This window comes from Ambystoma mexicanum, chromosome 2p (genome assembly GCF_040938575.1).
Source record: "Ambystoma mexicanum isolate Mex_15411 chromosome 2p, UKY_AmexF1_1, whole genome shotgun sequence".
NCBI lineage: Eukaryota > Metazoa > Chordata > Amphibia > Caudata > Ambystomatidae > Ambystoma > Ambystoma mexicanum.
In genome coordinates, this window is record NC_090923.1 from 594,505,422 (window position 1) to 594,528,370 (window position 22,949).

At 47.7% G+C, this 22,949-nt stretch overlaps 1 protein-coding gene across 3 annotated transcripts in view; it reads right to left on the bottom strand.

Annotated features, from left to right (window-relative positions):
* Nucleotides 1–22,949, bottom strand: part of DCAF1 (DDB1 and CUL4 associated factor 1) — a 1,932,496-nt gene that overhangs the window by 809,239 nt on the left and 1,100,308 nt on the right. For all 3 annotated transcript variants that reach the window (XM_069644104.1, XM_069644105.1, XM_069644103.1), the window contains exon 16: nt 10,956–11,038. In XM_069644104.1, coding sequence (XP_069500205.1) covers nt 10,956–11,038 — 83 coding nt within the window. The remainder of the gene's footprint in view (nt 1–10,955; nt 11,039–22,949) is intronic.

Here is a 22,949-nt window from a genome sequence, read left to right on the forward strand (position 1 = left end):
TGGCCGCCGAAGTGTCCTGCGGCACCGGAAACGACGGGCGCGAGGGCTCTTGAGGAACCTCGTCGGCGGCACAGTTGCTCTCGTCGCCCTAGTCGGGATCCCTCCCGATGGGCTGGACCTTCTCCACGACTTCGATGAGCTCTTCTTCAGAGGTCGTGTCTGAATTCACGATGGCCACCTGCCCCCCCCCCCCTCCTTTTCCAACGGGGGTCTTCTTGATGGGCTTGAAAGATTACTCCCTCCGCGGTGGCAGGGAGACCAAGGATCCTGAGGTCGCTTCCACTGGCGTAGCCTCCACAGGCTGAGCCAGGGCCGCTGCGACATCCTCGATCGAGGTCTTAGCAGGGTGAATTAAGGCCATCGTCACCTTCTGTACACCTGGGGCCTTCATCTTGGGGGGAGGGTCCGAGCATCACTCCCTCTCTGCCGGAATCTTTGAGATCGACCGGGGCCTCTCCAGAAGCTTCTCCGGGTTCTCAGACTTCCTCTTACCCGAGCCAGAGCTTTGGCTCGTGGCTGATGGCGCCGGGGAGGATGCGCCCTGCCTGGCAGCCAAGGAGCCCGACCGTTCGGCGCTGCCGGTGCCCGCGGACTCGCGGTGCTTGGCCTTTTGTTGGGCCCCCGTCGCTGGGGCGCCCTCACAGGACTTAGAAGACCGCTCAGACTTCTTTTTCTTCTTCTTGCCTAACGGGCTCTTCCCTTCCAGCCAGTTGGCGAGACGGAGGTGGCGATCCTTCATGGTCCGCTCCGACATGTTCCCACAAAAAGCAGAGTCCTTCTCCACGTGCGTCTTGTCCTCATGGAGACAGAGGCATAACGAATGCTCGTCCTCCTTGAACACATTCTGAAGCTGGCATTCAGGGCAGGTCCTGAACAGCATCCCGGGCGTCAAGCTTCCTTTCTCCTGGGCCATGTCCTGGGTAGGCCTCGGAACTTCTGGAATCCTCCAAAAGCGTAACTCGACGAAATCTTCACCCTTGAGGGGCATAGAAAACTCTGAAACGGGTCCCCGTTGATCGGATGTAGAAACGGTGGAGCTTGAGGCTCAATTTAACCAAAAAATGAGAACAATCTCCTGAAAAAGCGCGAAAACGCAGCAAAAGCTCCAGAGCTACAGCACGAGGACTCCCAACACTTGAACGTGCGGTAAAAATCTGAGGATGGCTGCCAGAGGCGGGGCTTAGGGAGAGGGCAGTCATTGGCTGGGGGCAGTATGACCCAGAGACCAGTGATTGGTTACTACTAAGAAAGGCAGATCAGAAACAAAACTGATACTGATTTTTTCTATACCGAGGATTCCTGGCCTGAAGACGGGGAGTATTCATGAGCATGTGAATCCATGCCAGACCCCATGTTGGAAAATCGTATTTCTGATGCTTGTACCTGCTTAGATTCACATTCTCTGCATAGTCTGACAACTAGAGGTAGTCGCAGAGTTTTGCAAGATTTGTTTTCGAAACTCAAAAACAGACGTCAACAAGGCGTGTTAGTAATACTATCCTAGTGTGACGTGTACTGTGCCCATGGTCCTTCATGCATCAACGTCCCTCAGATTGTTTCTGACATGAGGTTGCATGAAGTGTAGCATGAGTACAGATGTGATAAAGCAGAAACAATGATAAACCAGAAAACATCTATGTGCCTGCGACTCCAGCAGAGGAGGATGGGTGAGCGCATGTGAATCTAAACAGATAAAAGAATCAGAAATACGATTAAGCTAAGTAATGCATCACTTCTGAGGCCTGTGGATCTGCTTAGATAACATGCTCTGCATAGATTAGCGAGCAGTATCTGGAGAAAGAGGTGGGATGTAAGAAGGTACAGCGGCAAACAGATGTTTTAGAACTGCTTGTCCCACCTGTGAATCTGCTTTAGAGTGAAAGTCATTGCAATAATATTGTGTGAAAGTATAAATGGAACTCCATGTAGCAGCTTTGCAAATGGCGTCTCGAGGAACGTTTGCAACAAAGGCTAAGGTGGCTCTGGTAGAGTGATCCCTGGGAGTGAAAGGCACAACTTTTTTGGATAAGGAATAGCAGAGCTGTATGCACTTGACTATCAATTTGGAGAAGGCCTTTTTTGATATGTGAACGCCCTCTCTCCCAGGTGCTTTGGAAACAAAGAGCTGGTCTGTATTCCTTAGGGGTTTTGTTTTGTTCACATAGTACAAGACCACCCTCCGTACATCAAGTATATGGAGGCTTCTCTCTGCGGAGTTGGATGGATTTTGAAAGAAGGTAGGAAGTTCTATGGATTGACTAACATGGAACTTTGAAATTAACTTAGGTGAAAACCTAGGATGTGTTTTAAGGACAAACTGTCTTTGTGGATTATGAATAAAAGGTCTTATACGGACAAAGCTGGTAGCTCACTGACTCGTCTTATAGAGGTGATGGCTACTAGGAGGGCAGTTTTGTAAGTCAAATGTTTTAGGCTGGCTCTCTGCATAGGCGCAAAGGGCAGATCCATGAGTTTGGAGAACATGACATTAAGATGTCAACCCGGTGGAGGGTTAGAGACGGGAGGTGTAAGGAAGGCATGGTATCAAGAATAGACAGACAAGTGATCACAGTTCAAGGGTGTTTATGAAACTGAATGCAGGTTGGAAAAACGCCTAATCTAAACCTAAATCTAAGGTGGGAGCAAGCTTCAACCATCAAATGAAAAAAAGGCACGTCCTTGTAGCGTCTTGTCAAAATAAATGGCCTATACTGAAAAAAAAAAAACTATTGTCAAATCCCTACAATTAAATATAAAAAGTGTGAGATAGGATTTTCAAATAAAATAAAATAAGTTCACAAATAGTTCGGTAGCACCAGCCCTCCCTTCCTCCCTCCCTCCCATCTAGGTGCCATCAATAGGTGTCTAATAATCCTCGCTCTCTTTCTTCCCAATAATAACTCGTTAGTTAGGACCTTTAGCTCCCTGAAGAAGCTTGTTGATACCACCTGAGGGATTGCCTAATGATCGTGGGAGTGTGACCATTCTGACTGCGGCCAGTCATCCCAGCCACGAAACTCGGAGATTCCTCCAACCGTGGAAGTCCCTCTTGATATCCTTCATTAACGGAGGATAGTTGGCTGCGTACCAACCCGCTAGGGTCGCTGTGATTCTCTCTCCCAGGTACTCGATTCCCCCCGGGCTCCATACAAGCGACTGCCCTCAATGTGTCGCATTCCTCTGCTTTTAGAGTTAGGTTTAGGATTTCAGATTTGCCAGTGTTTATTTTCATAACAGTGGGCAACCTTGTTTCGTGCCTCTGCTCAGCCTAACGGGTCTTGACATTGCCCCGTTCACTGACACTCTTATTGACAGTGTCTGATAATTGGCCTGAACCATTGTCAGACACTCCCCTCCCAGGCCCAATTCCCGCATTACCCGGAACACAAAGGACCACTCCACGCTGGCAAACGCCTTTTCTGCATCAAGAGCCAGGAGAACCGCGGAAGTGTCCGTCCTTTGTGCCTTTTCCATGAGGTGGGCCACCCTCCTAATGTCTGCTGTCTGCCTGCCTCTTATGAAGCCCCTTATGAAACCCACCTGATCCGGGTGGATCAGGCTCGGGAGAAGGACCTCTAACCTGTTTGTCAGGATCTTTGCATAAATCTTAGCATCAACGTTTATCAATGCTATAGGCGTGTAAGATGTTCTCTCCTCTAAGGAGAAGAGTAAGTCTAGCCTCCTCCATGGATGGGGTTATTCTGCCTGTGGGCCTGAAAGTATTAGAGATAAATGTGAGGTGCAGTATTAGTGCTGTTGCGTATGTTTTATAAAAGGCTGCCGTGTAACCAACTGGGCCCGCGGCCTTGTTTAAAGGCAGTTTACCAATTACCCTCCTCACTTCGTCCTCTGTGATCTCCCGGTTAAGGGTTTCCCTTGCCTCCCTCCCTCCCAATTTTTTTAATCTGCACCTTTTCCAGAAACTCCACCTGTAGGTGGCCCGGAGGGTACTGTGATGCATACAGGGATTCATAAAACTCTGCCAGTGTTTTCTGGATGTCCCCCGACCGCGTGACCCGCTCCCCAGTTCCCGTTTTCAGAGCTGTGATCATGTCCTTCAACCTCGCCCCCCTCAGTAGTTGTGCTATAAGGGCATCCGCCTTATTTGCCTTGGCGTAATATTTTAGGCAAACGGAGAGCAGTGCCCCTTTGGCTGTATTTGTTTGGAGGACTTCTAGTTGCCCTAGAGCCCTTCTATATTCCCTCATGGAGGTCCTAGTTGGAGTTGCCCGCCCTCTGTCTCACCGCCTCCACCTCCGTTTCCAGCTGCGTCTCTAGCTCCTTCAACTGCTTTTCCCTCTGTGCCCTTGCTGCCATCAACTCTCCCCTGAGCGTGGCTTTGAAGGCGTCCCATCTTATGTCCTCTCTCGTGTCCCCTCTCGTTATCCGCGAAGAAGCTCTTCATCTTCCCTTCCATTTCCTCTCTGATGACCGGGTCTCTAAGTAAGAACTTCAGGTATTTCCATCCCCACACCCTTCTTTCCTTTCGCCTTAGATCCATTTGGATGGATACAAACTTGTAGTCCGCTATCCAATGGGGCCCGTCTTCACTTCCCGAATCCGACCCATCAGACCCACAGAGACCCACACATAGTCGATCCTTGATTGGGACTCATGGACTCCCGATAGGAAAGTGTAACCCTATTCATCCCCCTTTAACTCCCGCCATACATCACGTAGCCCAGCCCCCCCCGATCCGGTCCCTTAATTCTGCTGACATCACTGCACCCCCACCCCTCGCCGGGCCCCCGCTCACAATCCTAAGCTATGTTGAGGTCCCCATCATGATTATTTGACCCCATGCTGAGTCCCCACAACGCGCCTCAGAAATTACTCCTGCCCAGAGATTGGTGCGTACACTACTGCTATGGTATACGGGAGGTCCTAGTGCGATCCCCTGACAATAATATATCTACCCTCCTTGTCTCGTATGGTTTCGACGATTCTAAAATTCACCGTGTTTTTAATGGCTAGGGCCACACCACCCCCCATACCCGTTTGCTCTTCCCGGAAGCATGCAAAATCTGGTCGAACCCCCGCAACTTTAGCCACCCTTGGTCCTTGTGTAGGAGGTGTGTTTCCTGTAACCCCAAGACATCCAGACTCTCTTTTCTCGTGAATTGTTCTATTTTTTTCCTCTTAAGGGGGGTATTGAGCCCCCTAACGTTATGTGTTACCCACTTGAATAGTTATCGTCCTGCCCTGCCCTTGGCCTACCTTAGGTCCCCATTCTCTCCCTTCTTCATGCAGTTGCTCTGTGCCTCTTTTTCCCTGTCTCTCTCTCCCATCGTGTCGCCCCTGACGCCCCCCCACCCCTAGTCACTCCCCTTCCCTCCCTCACTCCCCCTCTCTGTCTGGGGACTTGACCCCCTCCGCTCTCTCCATCCCTCCCGACCGGGCCTCATCGCCCTTTCTGACCCCAAGATGTTATGCCCCCTCGAGCTTTGCTGTCACCTTTAGAGGTCCACCACCCCTAGTATGCTTCTTTCGGTTAGGGCTCCTCCTGTGCCTCAGTTCCTGTGTCCATAGTGGATCCTTGCCACTCTCCTTCGGTGGCGGTCTGTTTCCTTTCGGGCCCCTTCTCCTTTTGTCCCCCACTGTTGTCCATTCCCACGGTCTTGGCCTTGGCCTGCTGCCGGTAGTTTGCCCTCCGTTTCCTGGGGGACCTTCCTCTAGATCGATCTACAGCACATTGGCCCCTTCTTGTACTGATGTTATACATTTCTGGTTTCCTTCCCAATCAAGCACTATGCCGAACGGGACTGTCCATTTGTAGCGTATTCCTTGTTCGTTGAGTATTTTCAGTACAGGGCCCATCTGTCATCTCTTTATCAGTGTGCTGTTGGCCAGATCTTGATACAGCGCTAGAGTTGGCCTTTGTACATAATTGGCTCTCTCTTCCCCTCGCCGCCTGGAGGACTGCTTCCTTCTGAGCGTATCTAGCAAACGTGGCCAGCGCATCCCTTGGCTTCCAAGTGGGCCCCCTAACCAACCTGCCAACTCTGTGGATGCGGTCTAGCTCATTTCTGTCTGGGGTTGTCTCCCCCAGTATTTCAGCAAAGATCCTCCAGACTTTCTGCTTCAACTCCTTGTCTGGGACCGTTTCTGGCAGCAATTTCACTCTTAGGTTGATCCTCCTAGACCTGTTTTCAATATCTTCCATCTGGATTTCCAGGTTTTGGGTCGCCACATCGAGGTGCTCTATGGCTTTTCTGTTAGCAGTGGTTTCCTTGTCAATTTCCTGGAATCCCCTTTCCAGGAGATCTGTTCTTTCGCCCAGTTGTCTTATATCCCGCTTGATCTCTCCTAAGGCTTCGTTCAGGTCTGAGCGCACGAGTTGAAATTGATCCTGGAACATCTTGGCAAGGTTGGTTTGGAGCGCTTGTAGTTTCCCCAGAAAGTCCTGTCTCGTGACCAGGGTAATTTCCTGCTAGTCTTCCGGGGCTCCTCTCTCCCTCGCCCCTTCATGACTGCCCTTGGTGCCTTCTCTTGCACCCTTCGTTAGCCACAAGGAGTGGAGGGTGCCCTGCGTGTCGCTCAGAGGCTGAGTTGCCTTTTCCGCTTTTTCCTTTAGGTCTTGAGGCCATAGCTCCCTCCCGTACGTGGTGGGCTTTCGCATTTCTTTTTTCGATTGTTTTAGTTTTGTGGGAGCCCCTTTGCGAGCTTTTGTTGGGTTGTCTCAACGGGGGACCTGCGTTCTCACCCAGGGCTTCCGGTATCTGTGCTGCCTCACTTCCCGCCTTTATCCAGGGTTTCGACACCTTCTTCATAGGCCCTTACTCCTTGTGCTGTATTGTCCCACCTTCAGGTAAGATATCTGCTCCAGGTCCGGAGGTCCAATACTCCGGTGACACCTCTCTTGTACCCCTGTGACAGGGTTGTCCCTTTGGGGGCGGGGGGGTGCTAATTGCTCTGGTCGCCAGATGCAGAGGGTACTGCCGGAGGGCCTCGGGGTTCGGTGCCTCTTCCTCGGCTCCCTGTGTGTTCCCTGAAGGCTCCCCACTCCCCTAGGGGCCGGGCGGGCACCTCACTGTGGGGCCCCCCCTCTTCTATCCTCCTTTCAGTGAGTGATCTGCCCACTTGCCCCCACCCAGGGCTCCGTCCGGTGCCTCAACCTGGGGCTGCTGATCTGTGTCCTATTGGCACTCGCCTGGCGAGTCCCTCTTTCTCTGCCCGGCTCCCACTTCCAGTGTTCGGCGTTGGGTCCTGCTTCTCTCGCCTGACTTGGAGACGGCGTAAGACTCCAGGCAGAGCTGTGCACACTACAGGGAGCGATGCTCTCTGTCTCACTCCTCACCACGCCCTTGGGGGCAGTGTAAATGCCTCGCACGGGGGCCAACGGGGTGGTGGAATGTCTTAATCCCGTCGGGAGATCAGAAGCGGGCTGTCAGCATGTCTAATCCATGCCGGCCGCCATCTTGGAATCAGAACAGCTGTTTTAGGGGTAACTATGGTATATGAGCACTCTTGCAAAACTCTGTATATGGTATCAGTATGAATCCAATGCCTTAATACTGTGTTAAGCTCTGTTGTGATGGCATGTGGCTATCTCAACACTGATCACAGTGAAAGGTAAAACCGTTGTTGATCCCCAGTAAAAAAGACAACATAGCGGCTGTTACGCTCACCTGATTCCCACGGGGGCGTCGATCTGGACTGGCCCGCTGTTGCTTCCACCAGAGTAACACGTAGAGCCGAGATGACAGACTGGAGAGACCCACTTAGCTTCGTTTGTTGGATTCGTACGAATATCTTTCTGCAATGGAGAAAGGGAATTAACCTCCCGTAATCTGAGCGTTAACCCGCCTTCCCACTCCCCCTTGTCTGCCCACAGAACACTCCTGAAGTTCCCTCTAAATCTCACCTGAAGATTTGGAAAGATGAGCTCTCCATCCTGCGTCGAGCGCAGGGGCGCGTAGACGACCAGTTACTTCACTGGCGTGGAGGAATTGGTGAGTTCCAGTATTGACTCTAAGTCCAATTGTTCGTAAGAGTTCAAAAGTCTGATCTTCACTCCCTTGCAGGTTGCGGATTTAAACCACCAGAAGAGTTCCAAGTGGCAATTGGTAAGATCCTGGTAAGTCTATTGTGGTTCTCCCCTTTGAGGGCGGGGTACAGCGATGATGCAGAATTAACTGCGCCGACCCGAAATGAGGCGAGTACCCCCCTGTGGCAAATCAGGTAAGTCTTTGGGGGTAGGTTGTATTGTCCTTGCTTTTTCCCCTTAGGGGCCGGGGTGCGGCGGTGATGCGGAATTGACTGCGCCGACTCGAGATGAGGTGAGTACCCCCCTGTGGTAATCAGGTAAGTCTTTGGGGGTGATTTGTATTGTCCTCGTTTTCCCCTTAGGGCCCGGGGTGCGGCAGTGATGCAGAATTAACTACACCTACCCGAGATGAGGTGAGTACCCCCCCTGTGGTAAATCAGGTAAGTCTTTGGGGGTGGTTTGTATTGCCCTTGCTCACCTATCTGTTCTTGTCTCCCCCAGGTGTTGAAGAATGGCCTGGAGATGCTGGATTCGCGATGGAGTAAAGGAATGCAGCCCCGGTTGGTGAGTTCAGCGCGGCTCTGCGAGGTGCGTGGCAATACACCTGAGAAGGCTTCTCTCTTCCAGATCGACGATGTGCTGGATCAAGGGATTCAGGTAAGGGTTTTGTTCTGACCTCTTCTCCTTTTCTTTTTCCAGGTGTTCCAGGGCTGAAGCGGGCGTGGCTGAAGACTGGAGCTGCTGAAGACACGGTGAGCGTTACGCTGCAGCAAGCAGAATAACGCGAAGCACGTGTGGCTGTCCGGGTGTGGTTTAAATAGCCTTGGAAGAAGTCCCAGGTAAGTATTCTTCCACAGCCCCACCCGAGAGGAAAGGAGTCCCTGAGGTAAAGTAGTCCCTTTAAGCCTCATTTGGCTTTTGGCTTCGTGCAGCATGGTCTGCATCAGGTAGGTATGCAGCATGGTCTGCAACAGGTAAGATTTCTGTAATGAGCCTGGCGCCCATGGCGCCAGGACTGTAGCCAAAGAGCCCCTAACTGGGGTTTTTGGGCATGCTTCAAGTGGCATGGTGCCTGCTTCCGGGGTTGCTGGGCCTGGTCTGGCTTTCCGGGGGCAGGCATCGTGACAGAGCACTGCTAAAATAGATTTTCGAAATCAGCCATGATGGGAGGATTTTGGGAGACCACACTATTTATAATCAACAGGGAAGACAGAGACAGTTAGCCAAAACACAATACTATCAAGTTAAGAGCTGTGCAGGCAAGGCCTAGTCTCAGGAAAAGTGTGAGAGTGGTCTATGGCCATATAGTCCACCCAGAGCAACACTAATAGTTCAAGTTAGGCAGTAAGTATATAACAGTACAGTTATGTATTAGGTCTTCAGTTACACACCACCCATATAAAAATCACAGGTAAGTATTCCCAGGCAAAACCTTACGAAACATATATACATATTCTACATTAGGAGAATGGAAATGCATATGAATCAATTATCAGTGCAATACATTTGAGTAGTCAGATGAAAGAAAATAATGGGCAGAACTATTTAAAATCAACACGAGAACAGTTTCCCTCAATCTTAATCCCAACCCCAAAATGGTATGGTGCCTTATTACCAAAAGTCACCATTTCCAAAGTATAACGTCATCAGATGCGATTATACAGAAACTCTAGTCAGAGTGAGTTAGGCTCAGGTCCTTGCACCCAAAATACCACATGGGAGACGGACGGAGAAAACATCAAGTAGGTCTCGGGATGTTCCGTACTCCACTTGTGTAGGTCCCAGACTTCATTCTGGACTTATTCTTCTGTTCTTGTTCCCACCATGACAGCAGAGATACTTTGTTTCAAGGAATTTTAGATTTGGTTGGTTATGGTCAACAGGAAACAGTTCCAGCAGCGTTGAGTTGAAGACGCAAACAACGACAAAGGAAGATGTCTGTGGGAGGGGGGGGGGGGCCTCAGGACACCTCGGGGACACCAAGAAGACAATATCCAGTGAAGGTCACCACCGTCAGGCAGCGAAAGGCGATTACACAGTGGCTAACACAGGAGCAACCCAGCACAGCTTCCCTTGGAGTGAAACGGCTGAAATGGCAGGAGCAGGAGACTTGTGGCACGAGCTGGAGATCTGCAAAGTTCCAAAGCTGTAAATGGAATGACTGCTGCAGCAAAGAAGCACAGGAGGGAGCTAGTCAGTCCACTGGTTGGTCATGGGACACTTCAAGGCTCAGCTGGCATGGAACCTGGAACAGGGGTCAAGACTGGTTGTTCCCATTGGTCCCAGGGTGAAAGCACCAAATAATGAGCAAAACAGGGAAGTAAAGCAGAAGGCTTTAGTGACCTCCAAAGAGTGGGGACATGGTTACAAAACAAACGTAAAAAATTGGGTGCAACAGAAAAATATGGAGAAAAAGGTGCAAAAAGTAAATATTTCCTAACAAGCACCACCCAAATGCATAAGTGGCTCCGTCCAATACAGTATTTGGAAGGAATCGGATTCGCAAGATGTGCATTGCTCAAACCTGTGGCGCAGTGCGAGTTACAGGGTGAAGTGGCGGACTTCAGCACTGAGGTGAAAATCACTGCAGAAAAAGAAGCCAGTGTGAGTGAGAACAAGAAATGTGCAATTACAACCAGGCTCCTCAAGAGGTTAGAGGGCTAGAGCTTTGGAAGCAGGAAGGCACATTGGGAAGCATGGTCAGGTCGAGACGTGCATTCACCTACATTTTATATTAATTAGACAGAATTATTGATTTACTGTAACTTATGTTAAAGAACATCTAAGTGGCAGAGGTGTTTCACAAACCAGATGTATTAATAAAACCAAAAAGAGAAGGACCAAACAATACTCGGCCGAGTAAGTCTGGAACATAAAAAGCCAATAACTGCATTTCCTAGAAAAGCTCTGGTTTTAACAAATAAATGCTACTCAAGGACAAGTGGTAAAGGATGGAGGGGTAACTCACTTCAGATCAAAGACGGATTTCATTCCCCAAAGTGCAGACAAAGGCTGACTCCATGTTGCAGATGTCAACAAAAGGGCCCCATCCTGAAATAAGAACAAAAAAGTGAGATAAAAATATAGTGTGCAAAAGCGAACATTGACCAGTGTAAAGACATAGGTGGCAATAATGAACCTTCCTAGGCAGAGTATGACACATCAGCTTTGTAGAAGAAAACACTGAAAACGTAATGCATCCAATCAAGTGATTGAGTTAATGTAGTCCATATCAATAGAGGAGAGCTAAACGAAAGTTGCTCACTGTAGTGCCTACTGTACTTCTAGTCTATAGTCCCCTTTCCTTCATACGTATGGGAGTCTCTCCAATGGGGACATGACCAGAGCTTTTTTACACCACAAAATACTTTCCCTCTAAGAGCTTTGCCGCCCACACAACACCATGTCAAAGCTGGGTGTGTCCAACCCCCATGGCTACACCCACTGGCATTACTAGTCAGTTTTTTGCCTGCTTATTGGCTATTGCTAACCAACCGATTTATGGGGGATGGAGGGTGGGTCATATGGAGGAAAGAGGACCAAGTGCATGGTAGTCAATTGGGTGAGTAACAGTTTCTTACCCCTATTGCCTGAAGGTGCTGAAGGAGGAGAACCCTCTCTAAGAGTTAGATAAGACGTTCTGCTAGACAGCCTGCCCGAATCTCGTACAACCTCAAACCCAGAACTAAACAGTGTTTGCAGGAGGCTGAAATGATAGACCAAGAAGCTGTCTTTTGACATAAAGGAATGGGCATGGAGAACATCTGGAAAAGGTCGGTTTAGCAGCTTAGAACAGTGATTAATCTATGAAAACCATCTGGTGATGGTCACATTGTAGGCCTGGGATCCAGGATTCTGAATGCTGAAAAGAACATTGCATGACTTTCCGATTTGACAAGTTCCATAAAGGTAAAACTAACACGGCGACAGCCAGACAATGGAGGTTGTTCTCTACCAGGGACAGAGTTTGCAAAGGTCATAGGAAGGGGCTCTTCCTTTCTCTGAGATATGAAAGGATACAATCTTTGGAAGAAAGGCTGTGTGAGTGCTCAGGAACAAGATGCGCGCAGTAACCAAGGGTGTCAAAAAAAGACCAGACATTATCAATGAAGGACAACAGATTGATGTGATCATCAATAACCCAGTAGCAGACAGCTGTCCACCTGTCTTTATACTGTGAGCAAGTAGATGTTTTGGGTATATCTGTACGATAGCCAATAGCCATGTTGTATGCAGAAATGGCCGGATGCCTCATTGTCAACTTCTCAGGACCCAAGCTGTAATCACTTGAGGGGTGGGGTGGGATGGTGCACATTGCCTTGTTGGTGAAGGAGGTTGTAACAATTCAGCCAGCAAAGGTGCCCCTCTGTTCAAAGCACCATGAGGAAAGAACCACAACCTAGCTGCCCAGCCAGGACCCATCAGGTCCATGGAGGATCCCCTGCCCGCTGTGAACTGTGAGAACCATCTGAATAAGAGGAACCAGGAAAAAAGCATAAAGAAACAGTCCCTCCCAATTGAGAAGGTGTCTTGGAGCAACGCTCAACCCTCTCCCTCTCGAGAGGGAAAGAGGGGGTACTGGTGTTTGCATGTAGTTGCAAATACATCTACAAATGTCACCAGAGTGGAAATATCAATTGAAGGACACCCTGTCTCATTTAACATTTATCGTTTCAACGAAGCAGCCTGTGCAGCTGGTCTGCCGCCTTTTGAGGTCCCTGGGACGTGACCATTCGTGAGGGAGATTCCATGGGAGGTAGCCCAATCCCAGAGGATCATTGCAAGGTGGCACAGCAGTGGAGCATTGGTGACACTTTTTGCAAAATAATGATGCTGTGCAGTCTGCCCTGAAAAGAAACAGCTTCACCCGAATTACAGTAAGACCCTCACTTCAAGTTCAAATTGCTTGCCATTCCAGCAGATTGATATGCAGCTCGGTGTACATGAGTCTTCGGACCCTTCATGGTAACACTACATCTGAACAGGGACAAGTCTGTAAGAATGATCTCTGTACAAAGGGTTCAAGTGTCCAGTTTGTTTCGGTTCCATGTAATAATGTGCTCGCAAAAATGTCTCCTGACAAAAAAGTTGCTGTTTTTTGCAGACATTATTACATTTAATATGAGGGGGGACACCTCTCCAACCCCTGCGTTTTTTTTTTTTTTACAAGGGGAGCAGGGGTCATTCCCGCAACCCATCCCCATACATAATGTCACCATATATAATGACGCCAATGGCTTTTCCCGGCGACATTATGCAGTGGGACATTATGTATGGGGACATTATTACCCGATACCTTTATTTCACCACACCAGTTCACTTGATGAAGGGCCAGCAAGGCAATGCAATCGAATAATTGCCTCCCTGTACTTGGACTCAAGAGAAATTAAGTTGTAACATTCTCATCCTCAGACGAGCAAAGAGCACACATCGCCCACAGGCTGCTATGAGAGCCAGAAGTCTTTGGATGCAGCAAGCTACTGTAGCTAGTATGTTTTGAAAATGTGTCATAGCCAGGCCGATGTCCGCAATCTGCTCGGTCGTTAGAAAGACCATCACTATGCTGGACTTCCATACAAATGCCAGGAAGGTAAGTCCCTTGATAGGCACTAGCGTGCAATGCTTGAAATTTATGGAGAAGCCTCGGTATTGCCAAAGCTATGGAGTAAGGTGCACAAGTTGAAGCATCTCATGTTACCTTTGTTGAATGATCCAATTATGTATCATTGTTGTGGGCAGGGGGTCGCCTTGGAACTCACCAGGAAATCATTTAAAAAGTAGTCAAAAAAACAGTGTACCAAGGCATGAACTAACGCAGTTATATTCAGAGCCTCAGAAGCAGCTGGGACAGCAATACTCAAACAGAACACGGAACAGAAGTGCATAAAAAGGCGCTGTCAAGGAAACGCCCTTAAATCAAAAGCTTTTAGAGTTGTTGAAGCTAATTAGTATTAATCACTTTGCAACATAAAAAGTCTTCCCATGAATAGCTGATTGGCAATGGCATAGCAAGCCCCCATAGAAGGGCATACATTACTTTCTACGAATGGGTCCCACAGACCTTCGCACACCACCCCTGGTTCCACCCATGTGACGTCACATTCCAACCCTCGATTCCCACATCATAATGCAAATTCATTAAAACATTTGAGATGACCAGCAGAACTTTATTCATCTGTCCCGGTTATCTTATCTCCTTTCTCATGAGAAAGCTTTCTACCAGGACACTATCAGAGCCTTGAACCAAGTACAAGTTTCTGTATAAATGTTAAAAATTAAGAACTCTTTGACCTTCTTGCCAGGCCGAAATGTAGTCGGGGGCAATTTGAAACCACCATGGGCTCTCTGAAACCGTCAGTAGATCAAACTTTGTGGATTAAATGTGTTATATTGTAAAATGGTTGCGCATTCATTGCCTTTCAGTGGGACCCATGAGGTCTGGTTTAAGACCTCGAAAGTAACAAACGTTGTTTGCTTCTCAACATGTGATTCTGTGGTTCGTCTGACTTGCAAAGTGCTACCAGTCGCTTAATTAATTAAACGAACACACACTTTTGAAAACGCATGTTTTGAGGCCTATTTGTCGCACCTAAACCCAATGCTAAATTTTATATACTAATGCTAAATTGTATATACTTATCTGTGGTCAATCTTTATTATCTAGGTTTCCTTACATGAAACACTTATTTAGGGCATTCTCCAGTCTAGTTCAAGTTACTGTGTGGCTATCAAGAAAGCCCTCCTAACCCATTTAGATTGATACTCCTGCAGCTGGTAGGTTCATGCATTTTTGCCGCGCTGAACTTGGATGTTTACCAAATTATTCCCTGCTTTTATTGATCTATCAATAACTAAGCCTTTGTCCCACCCGTTCCTTTTCTGCTACTTTATTTTTGTGAATCTATATTTTTTCTAGTCTTGTCATGTCACCCCCCAGCTTCCTACCAACTATTCAATGAGACCCCCACCCATAAACACCCCTGTCCATCCTCAAGACATTAGAACCAAATTGCTCGCAATTCTCTTAATCCTCAGGATGGGTTCTGACCCACCCAGAAATATCGTCCTCTGCATTTTTCCCAATTAGTTCATTATTACCCTTCTCTTTTTTATTATCTTTATCAATACTCTGGGGCAACATACATTTTCTTCTTCGTTTGTTAGTATAAAGTCTCAAAAGATGTCTGCCAATGCCGAAGATGACGAGGACCAATGCAGGGACAGTCACTCGAAATACTCAAGAAAGACAGGTGGGCACGCATGTGAAAATTGCTTGACTGCACACGATTAGCTTCATTTGTCATTTTTTCATGGAGTGTTTGCATTTCTCTGATAGCTGCTTTCAAAGTTCCATTCAAAGCTTCTCCATCAGGTCTGACGGTGCAACAACTGCCCTCAAATTTTGCACACACCCCGCCTTCTATAACAGCTAGAAGGTCCAAACATACCTGTGCTGGAGGGCCACCAAATGCAGTGCCCTCAACTCTTCCTTTATTGCTTTCAGGCCTTTTGCTGTTGAATTGGCCAACCGCAGCAGCTAATTGAGTGTAAGCTACTGCCACCTCGCATTTGCTACAGCCTGCAAGCCAGGAAGCAAAAGGGAAGTACAAAAATGTTGCAGGCTTGGAGAATAACCTGAATTAATCAGGGATAGCAGCCAGATTTTCAGCACTCTTTTCCAAAAAATAATTATTCTCTGTTTTTCTTCTGCTTAGTGATTTTTGCTTCTCACTTTGCTAAACCACGTTTCCCAGCAGCGCAAGTTCCGTGGCAGTGCGGTTTCAAGGCACCATCAGGGCAGGGCTGCGCAGAGTGATACTTGCACAGAGCCCACTCCCTTCAGGCATGATCTGGGCATAGGCCTTCGATCCACAGGCCCACCGCACATCCATCACGACAGCAGACCGCTGCGTCAGCGCTGCACTCATCACCTTGGCACAACCCGTGCTCATTCCAAGATGGATGGATTCATTCTATCTGAAATATAGAGGAAAAATTGTAAAGCTCTTTATATCGACTGGTTGATGTCTTTCAAGTAACCAGGTCAATGCACGCACATATTTTCCGCCGATTGACTTACAGCTGTTATTCACTTTAGCTACCACGCTCTGTTCATATCCCACCAACCCTTCAGCACGACAATGCATTACTACCCCTCCCACTGGCTACCATACCACACTGCCCCTTTTATTCTCATTAATGGTCTTGTGCGACGCCAGGGAATGCTCTGACCCTCCTTATTTATACACAGAAATATTGTGTGTTCCCTTATTTTTAGCTCTTCCTTCTAGAACCTTCTGCTATATATTCCATAATCATATTTTTCATCTCTCTCTTTTTGGCCATTTTGTTTATTTTCACGTAATTGTCAGCATAGACATTTTCCCCTTCAATTCACCCACTGGACTGACATGTTCTCCTTGAAATAAACCACTTGTTTTGCAGATGTTTCCTCAAAAAATAGACCCTGGGATAGGAAAAGATTAGGCGACCCCATTATGTGTTGGATGAGAGAACAGACTTAGCAAGTGCCCTTCGCCCTGTCTCTTCCCACATGCAACATGATGTTGTATCAAACGCTTCCAGATGATACACTTTGCTCTTTTTCACTGTGATGGTGAAAGCCCTCTTCATCTATTAGACTCCTTTTCACCATATTTACATTGTTATTTTACTGTGTACCACATTTTTCTTTTGAAATCAATTAAAACAAAAATATTAAATCTATACTAAGACATGTTAATATTATCGGACTAAGTTTGTTGTCTTTTCATAATAACATTGTCTTTAAAAACATTATCTCCTAACTCTTGTGCTGGCTTTCTGTAAAGAGTGAGCGCTGAAAAAACATGAATGAAACTTCACAAATACTTACCATTACGCTATGCTTGGCTCCTCTTGTTAATGAGATGCAGTGGTCTTGTCTTTGTGCACATCGGTGATGTGGACCCATCCATGCCAGCCCTCAATCTTTACGGCCGTTGAATAGTTTAAGATGTGGGGCCCATAGAAGCCCTCTTGCCACTTCCGGATGAGGTTTTTAATGTAGACCTTATCACCGGGTAGAGAAGTACTGCTTGTGGGAATTGTCATTTTTGATCACTTGTTTTTTTAGGATTGAGCTTTTGTCCTTGTCTGCAAGGATATATATTGAAGCAATGTTGTTCTGTGAGATGCGTATCAAGTTCTCCCCCTAGAATGCTGGAAGACGATTGAGCATCAGTGATAGTACGTGACAGAGGTAAAGGCACATGCATTCTCCGCCCTGCAACAATCTCATGAGGAGTGGGATGATTATCTACTCCTGGAGAGTTGCGCAAAGCAAAATGTGCAAGAGGCAAGCATTGCACCCAGGACTTTCCAAGCATTTGTGTAAGCTTTGCCATGGGCATTTTTAGCAGGCCAATTATTTATTTTAAAAAAACGTTGGCTTGCGGGTGATAAATTGTGCATCATTTGTGTCTTATCCCGAGGAGGGTCGTTATTTCTTTAATTAAAATGTTTGCAAAATGCTGACCCTTGTCCAAACGAATTTAATCTAGAATCCCCCCACCTCCCTCACCAGGAACCTCGCCGCTGACCAGGCGTCATTGTGGGCACAGGGACCAGCCATGTTTGTTTGTTTATTTGTTTGGTAATGCGCACCAAGCCCTTGGGTAGACGGGCGCAACAGAAACAAGAAATCTTAAAACTTAGTTACAGTGCAAAGGTAACAATACATAGAGCAGTGATTGCAATAGGAGCAAAATACAAAGGTACAAGATACATCAAATACAAAGCAATGGTCTTGGTAAATCAAGGAAGCATTATCAGAAGTATCAGTATATGCACACATACATATAGACATACGTATATGCAACCTTACATGTCTACGTTATCGTATATCCATGGTACATGCAAATATGACAGAGCGGACGACCATGCGTGCATAGTTAAGCAAACTGCAGTATAGTTTGGCGGAAACAAAGGGTCGTGTAGGGGATGGAGAGGTAGAAGTGTAGTTCGTCAGTTAGGTGTCTGTAACGCTCACCTGGTATCCACGGGGCCGTCACTCAGCCTGTTCTGACCTCTTACGACCTCGAACCCTACCCTGGAGTCTACTTGACTGGAGACTGGGCCTGAAACACAGGATTGGTAGAGTTTAACTCCCTATTGTCTGTGTACTTGAACCCTTTCTTCCCCGGGGTCCAACCCTTCCCTTTGATCCACAACTCACCTTGTTTTCTTGGAAAGTGTGCTCTCCGTCCTGCTTTCAGCACAGGGGCGCATTGATTGATGTGGGCTCGTTGCTGCCTAGTTACTTCACTGGCAAGAATCTAACAGGTAAGTATAATGAGTCTTTTGAACAGTTCTCCAACTTCGTTCCTTTCCTTCCTTAGCTGATGGCCGGCGTCTGGGGATGGCGACGTGCTGCTGAGATGAGTAGCGCTGAAGGTGAGTGAGAGCGCGATGTGACCCTTTCGTATTTGTATTGAACTGGCTTCTTTTTCTGTGTCTTTTAGGTGCCGCAACGTTTTCAGCGTGGATGCCGGTTATGAAGAAGAAATGCGGTGAGTAAGTGCGGTATGCGGCGCCTCTAGATGTTTCAACGCTAACCTGGAGTGTCTTTTCCCTCTTGCAGATGGATGAGAAGTTCCGGAGACAGAGTTCCCCCAGAGCGGCTGGGATTCAGGTACACGTTTGAAGCTCGTACAATCTTTAAAAATAAGCAAAGATTTGCTGAATGCTAGCGGCATGCCGGATTGGGAATGACACTGCCGAAGATGCCCGCAGAACAGAAGGAGCGATGAATGATGGGCAGAAGCGCCACAAGATAAGGCTGTTCCTAACGTTGTTCTTGTTCTTGCAGGAGCTGAGCGCAGAAGAAAGATGCAGGCCTACTGGAGACCGATCCGAGCACAGCGAGTGTCACGCTGCAGGTGCAGAAAACACAAAGCATGTTTCTCAGCCTGGGCGTGGCTTAAATAGTCTCTGGGTATCCCAGGTGTCTCTGGGCTGAACCACACCCAAAAGACTAGACTGCACATGCAGTTCTGGGAACCGAAACATGTGGGGGCCTCCATCTTGTCCCCATCAATGCACTACAAGTCCAATTCCCAATGTTATCCTATGGGAGTGAGCAAGTCTGGTGCCACAAGTGCCAAGTCTGACTCCAAGTGGTCTTTGGAGGGATGGAGAGGCCCTTGAGGGCCATGTAGGTGATCGTGGTCTGGCTCCAGCTTGACATCTTGGAGGGCTGGGGACATGAGGGGCAGGAATCATGACAGCACTCCCCGCAAGGCTCCTCTCCAGGTGGCTCTTCTGTCTGGTCCTGGTTTGTTTGGATGTTTTTGATGAAATCGTCTAAGCAAGCAAGGTGCATGGATGTACTCATAAGGCTCCCATGTCCTGTCTTGTGGACCATACCCCTTCCAGTCTACTAAGTAGTATAATTTGGATCTGACATACTTTGAATCCATGATGTCCTTGACTTCGAATTCTGGCTCCCGGGCGACTACTACTGGCTGCGGTGGCGTTGCTACCCGGGTCCCGGGTTGAACATGTTTAAGGAGAGACACATGGAACACAGGATGAATCTGCATGTTTGACGGCAAAGCTAGTCTGACTGCCACAGAATTTATCACAGAGGTGACAATGAATGGACCCAGGTATCTTGGACAGAAAGTTTGGGTTCCTTTAATGAACACGTGTTTAGATGCCAGCCAGACTTTGTCTCCCACTTGGTAGTTGGGGTCCTTTGCTCGGTGTTGATCAGCAAACTTCTTTTGGCAATTCTCAGCTTGAAGTAGGTGTTCAGCTGCCCTTTTAAAAGTTAGAGAAATGGTTGTGTGCTATGTTTTGACTACTGGCATTTCCAGGGTTGTAGGAACATCCAACTCGGAAGTACGTGGGTGCCTGCCATACATGGTATAAAAGGGTGTCTGCCCAGTGCTGGTGTGTAGGAAATTATTATAAGCATATTCAGCTATCCATAATAGGTCGAACCAGCTTCCTTCAGCTTGGTGTAACATGCAACGCAGATACTGCTTGAGCGTCTGATTTGTCCTCTCAGTTTGACCATCCGTTTGGGGATGGTGACTGGTGGAAAGCCGGATGTCGATCTGGGCCATAGAGCAGCATTTTCTCCAGAAGTTAGATACAGATTGAGTACCTCGGTCTAAGACTAAAACTGAAGGAAACCCATGGAGCCGTACGATGCCTTCAAGAAATACCTTTGCCAGAGTGGAAGCATTTGGGAGCCCCTTAACAGGAATCAAATGTGTCATTTTTGAAAATAGGTTCACGACCACAAGAATAGTCTTAAACCCCTGACTGGGTGGTAAGTCAGTAATAAAATCGAGGGACAAGGTGTGCCAGGGTGCTGGTGGGATTTCCAATGGTTTTAATAGCCCAGCCTGTTTCTGCTTGGCTGACTTGTTTTGAGCACACACTCCACAAGATAGGATGAATTGGATAATGTTTTTACGCCACGTGGGCCACCAATAATTTAGTTTTACCTTGGCTAGGGTTTTAACGATTCGGGGGTGACCCTCGATCAAGGAATCATGATAACCGGACATGACTTGTTCTCGTAGTTCTTGGTTTGTAAGAATAAACGATTCCTGAAGTAGGGCAACTGATCTTTTATCATGTAATGTTCTCCTTGTGCACTCCACGCTTGTAATTGCTCCGGACTCATCAGGTTTTGGATTTCTTCATGCAATTCTTTCTGACTTATGGTTGCTGTGATTCCTAGGAGCTTGTCATTCGGGATGATTGCTATTGGGTCAGGGGTCTGATACCCTTGCTCTTCCACCCCCATACGGGAAAGGGCATCGGCCTTCCCGTTTTTTACCCCTGGTCGAAATGTAATCACGTAGTCATATTCAGCAAAAAAAAGGAGCCCAACGTAGTTGTCGAGAGGATTGGGCCTTTGCCGTTTTTAGGTACTGGAGGTTCCGGTGGTCAGTTATTATGGTGATTGTGTGTCTGGCGCCCAAGAGGTAGTGCCGCTATGCCTTAAAGGCTGACTAAATGGCCAGGAGTTATTTGTCTGAGATAGAGTAATTGAGTTCAGGGGGTGTGAATTTACGCGACCAGAAGGCAACAGGGTGTAACTGGCCCGTTTCTGGGTCCTTTTGTGAGAGGACGGCTCCCATAGCCATGCTTGAGGCGTCCGTTTCCACCAGGTATGGGAGATCAGGGCGAGGGTGGTGTAAGATTGGGGCAGATTTGAATCTTGCTTTGAGTTCCTGGAAAGCTTCCTCGGCTTCTGTTGTCCAGTGGAACTTTTTGTTGCTTTTCCTTAGCAAAGACGTGATGGGATGCACGATTTGCGAAAATCCTGGGATGAACCAGCGGTAAAAGTTTGCAAAACCCAGCATACTTTGAACCCGCTTGAATGAATTTGGGGATGGCCAGTTCAGGATGCATCTACCTTGTGTACATCCATTCGGATTCCATTTGGGCTGAGAATAAAGCCCAGGAATTCCACCTCGGAGATGTGGAATGAGCACTTTACAAGTTTGGCATAGAGCTGGTGTTGACGGAGTTTCTCCAATACGGATCGGACGTGTTTAACGTGGTCCTGCTTTGATGCGGAATATACTAGAACATCGTCGATGTACACTAGAGCACAGACATCAATCAATTCCCGTAGGACATCGTTCATGAAGTATTGAAATGCTGCAGGCGCGGTGCAAAGGGCATTACTTGATATTCGTACAAGCCGTATTTTGTGCGAAAAGCAGTTTTCCGTTTGTTCCCCTGTTTTACGCGAACAAGGTGATATGCCCCCCTCAGGTCTAGTTTTGTGTAGATTTGGGCATCTTTGACTTTATCAAGCAATTCAGGGATCAGTGGCAGGGGGTAGCGTTTTTTAACGGTAATCTGGTTCAGTGCACGATAGTCTATGCACGTTCTCAAGTCCCCTCCTTTTTCAGTACGAAGAATAGAGGACTGGCTGCTGGAGACTTCGAGGGACGGATGAACCCGTTGGCCAGGTATTGGTCAAGATAGGCCTTCAGGTGCTGGTTTTCTGGTTCCGTGAGTTCGTAAATTAGCCTACAAGGGATTTGTGCGCCGGGTATCAGGTCGATTTGGCAATCGTATGGTCTATGCGGTGGCAGGGTATTAGCCTGTTCTTTCTGAAAGACATCTTGAAAGTCCTGGTATTCACTTGGTAGGGTGCCGATTGCCACAGTCGCAAGCGTGGAGGTTCAGTGTCTATTTATTGTGTCTCCTGGCGACAACATGTGTGGGCGCAAGTCTCTGGAAAGGCCAATTCTTTTGCTCGCCAATCTATTCGAGGATTGTGAGCTACCAACCATGGCATTCCCAAAAACAACCGGAACTGTGGTGCCATTAGTGGACATGTTCATGCAAAATGGCTAAAGTTACTGCACGCAAAGCACTGCCCTACCAAACCGTGGCCCCAAAGCCTTGTACCCAACTCCTTCCTCTTGGATAATACCCTCTTCCCTGTCTGGAACTGTCCCGTATAATTATTTACCCCACCCGCATATGAGAACCCTGGCTGCTGTTGCAACAACCAGCATTTACAAGCACGCATCTGCACTGTTCTCCACTGTTGATTGTATAGTACTTACGTGTACCTTCCTTACTGTGTTACCACTGCTACTTGGAGCCCCACCCTAGTTGGGTGGGACAACTGATCCTGTGAGCACTGCTCCTTCCATGCTTATTTTGGCCAGTTTTTTCTGCACGGATTTATTTTCTGTTTTTACTGCATTGTCGACTATTTTCTACTGATACCTTTTACAATAGTGCACAATTGTTGCCTGAATCTCGGGCCATCCTTTCGCTTCAATCCCTACAATATTTTCCAGTGAAAACCTGCACATCGACAGGGAGCCCCCTCACTAAGATGTGATAAAACCAAGCGATTTTGTCAACCCAGGAGTGCTTATTTTCCTGTGTCTGCATCTCTTGGATGGATCGTATATATTCGGCGGGGTCTTCG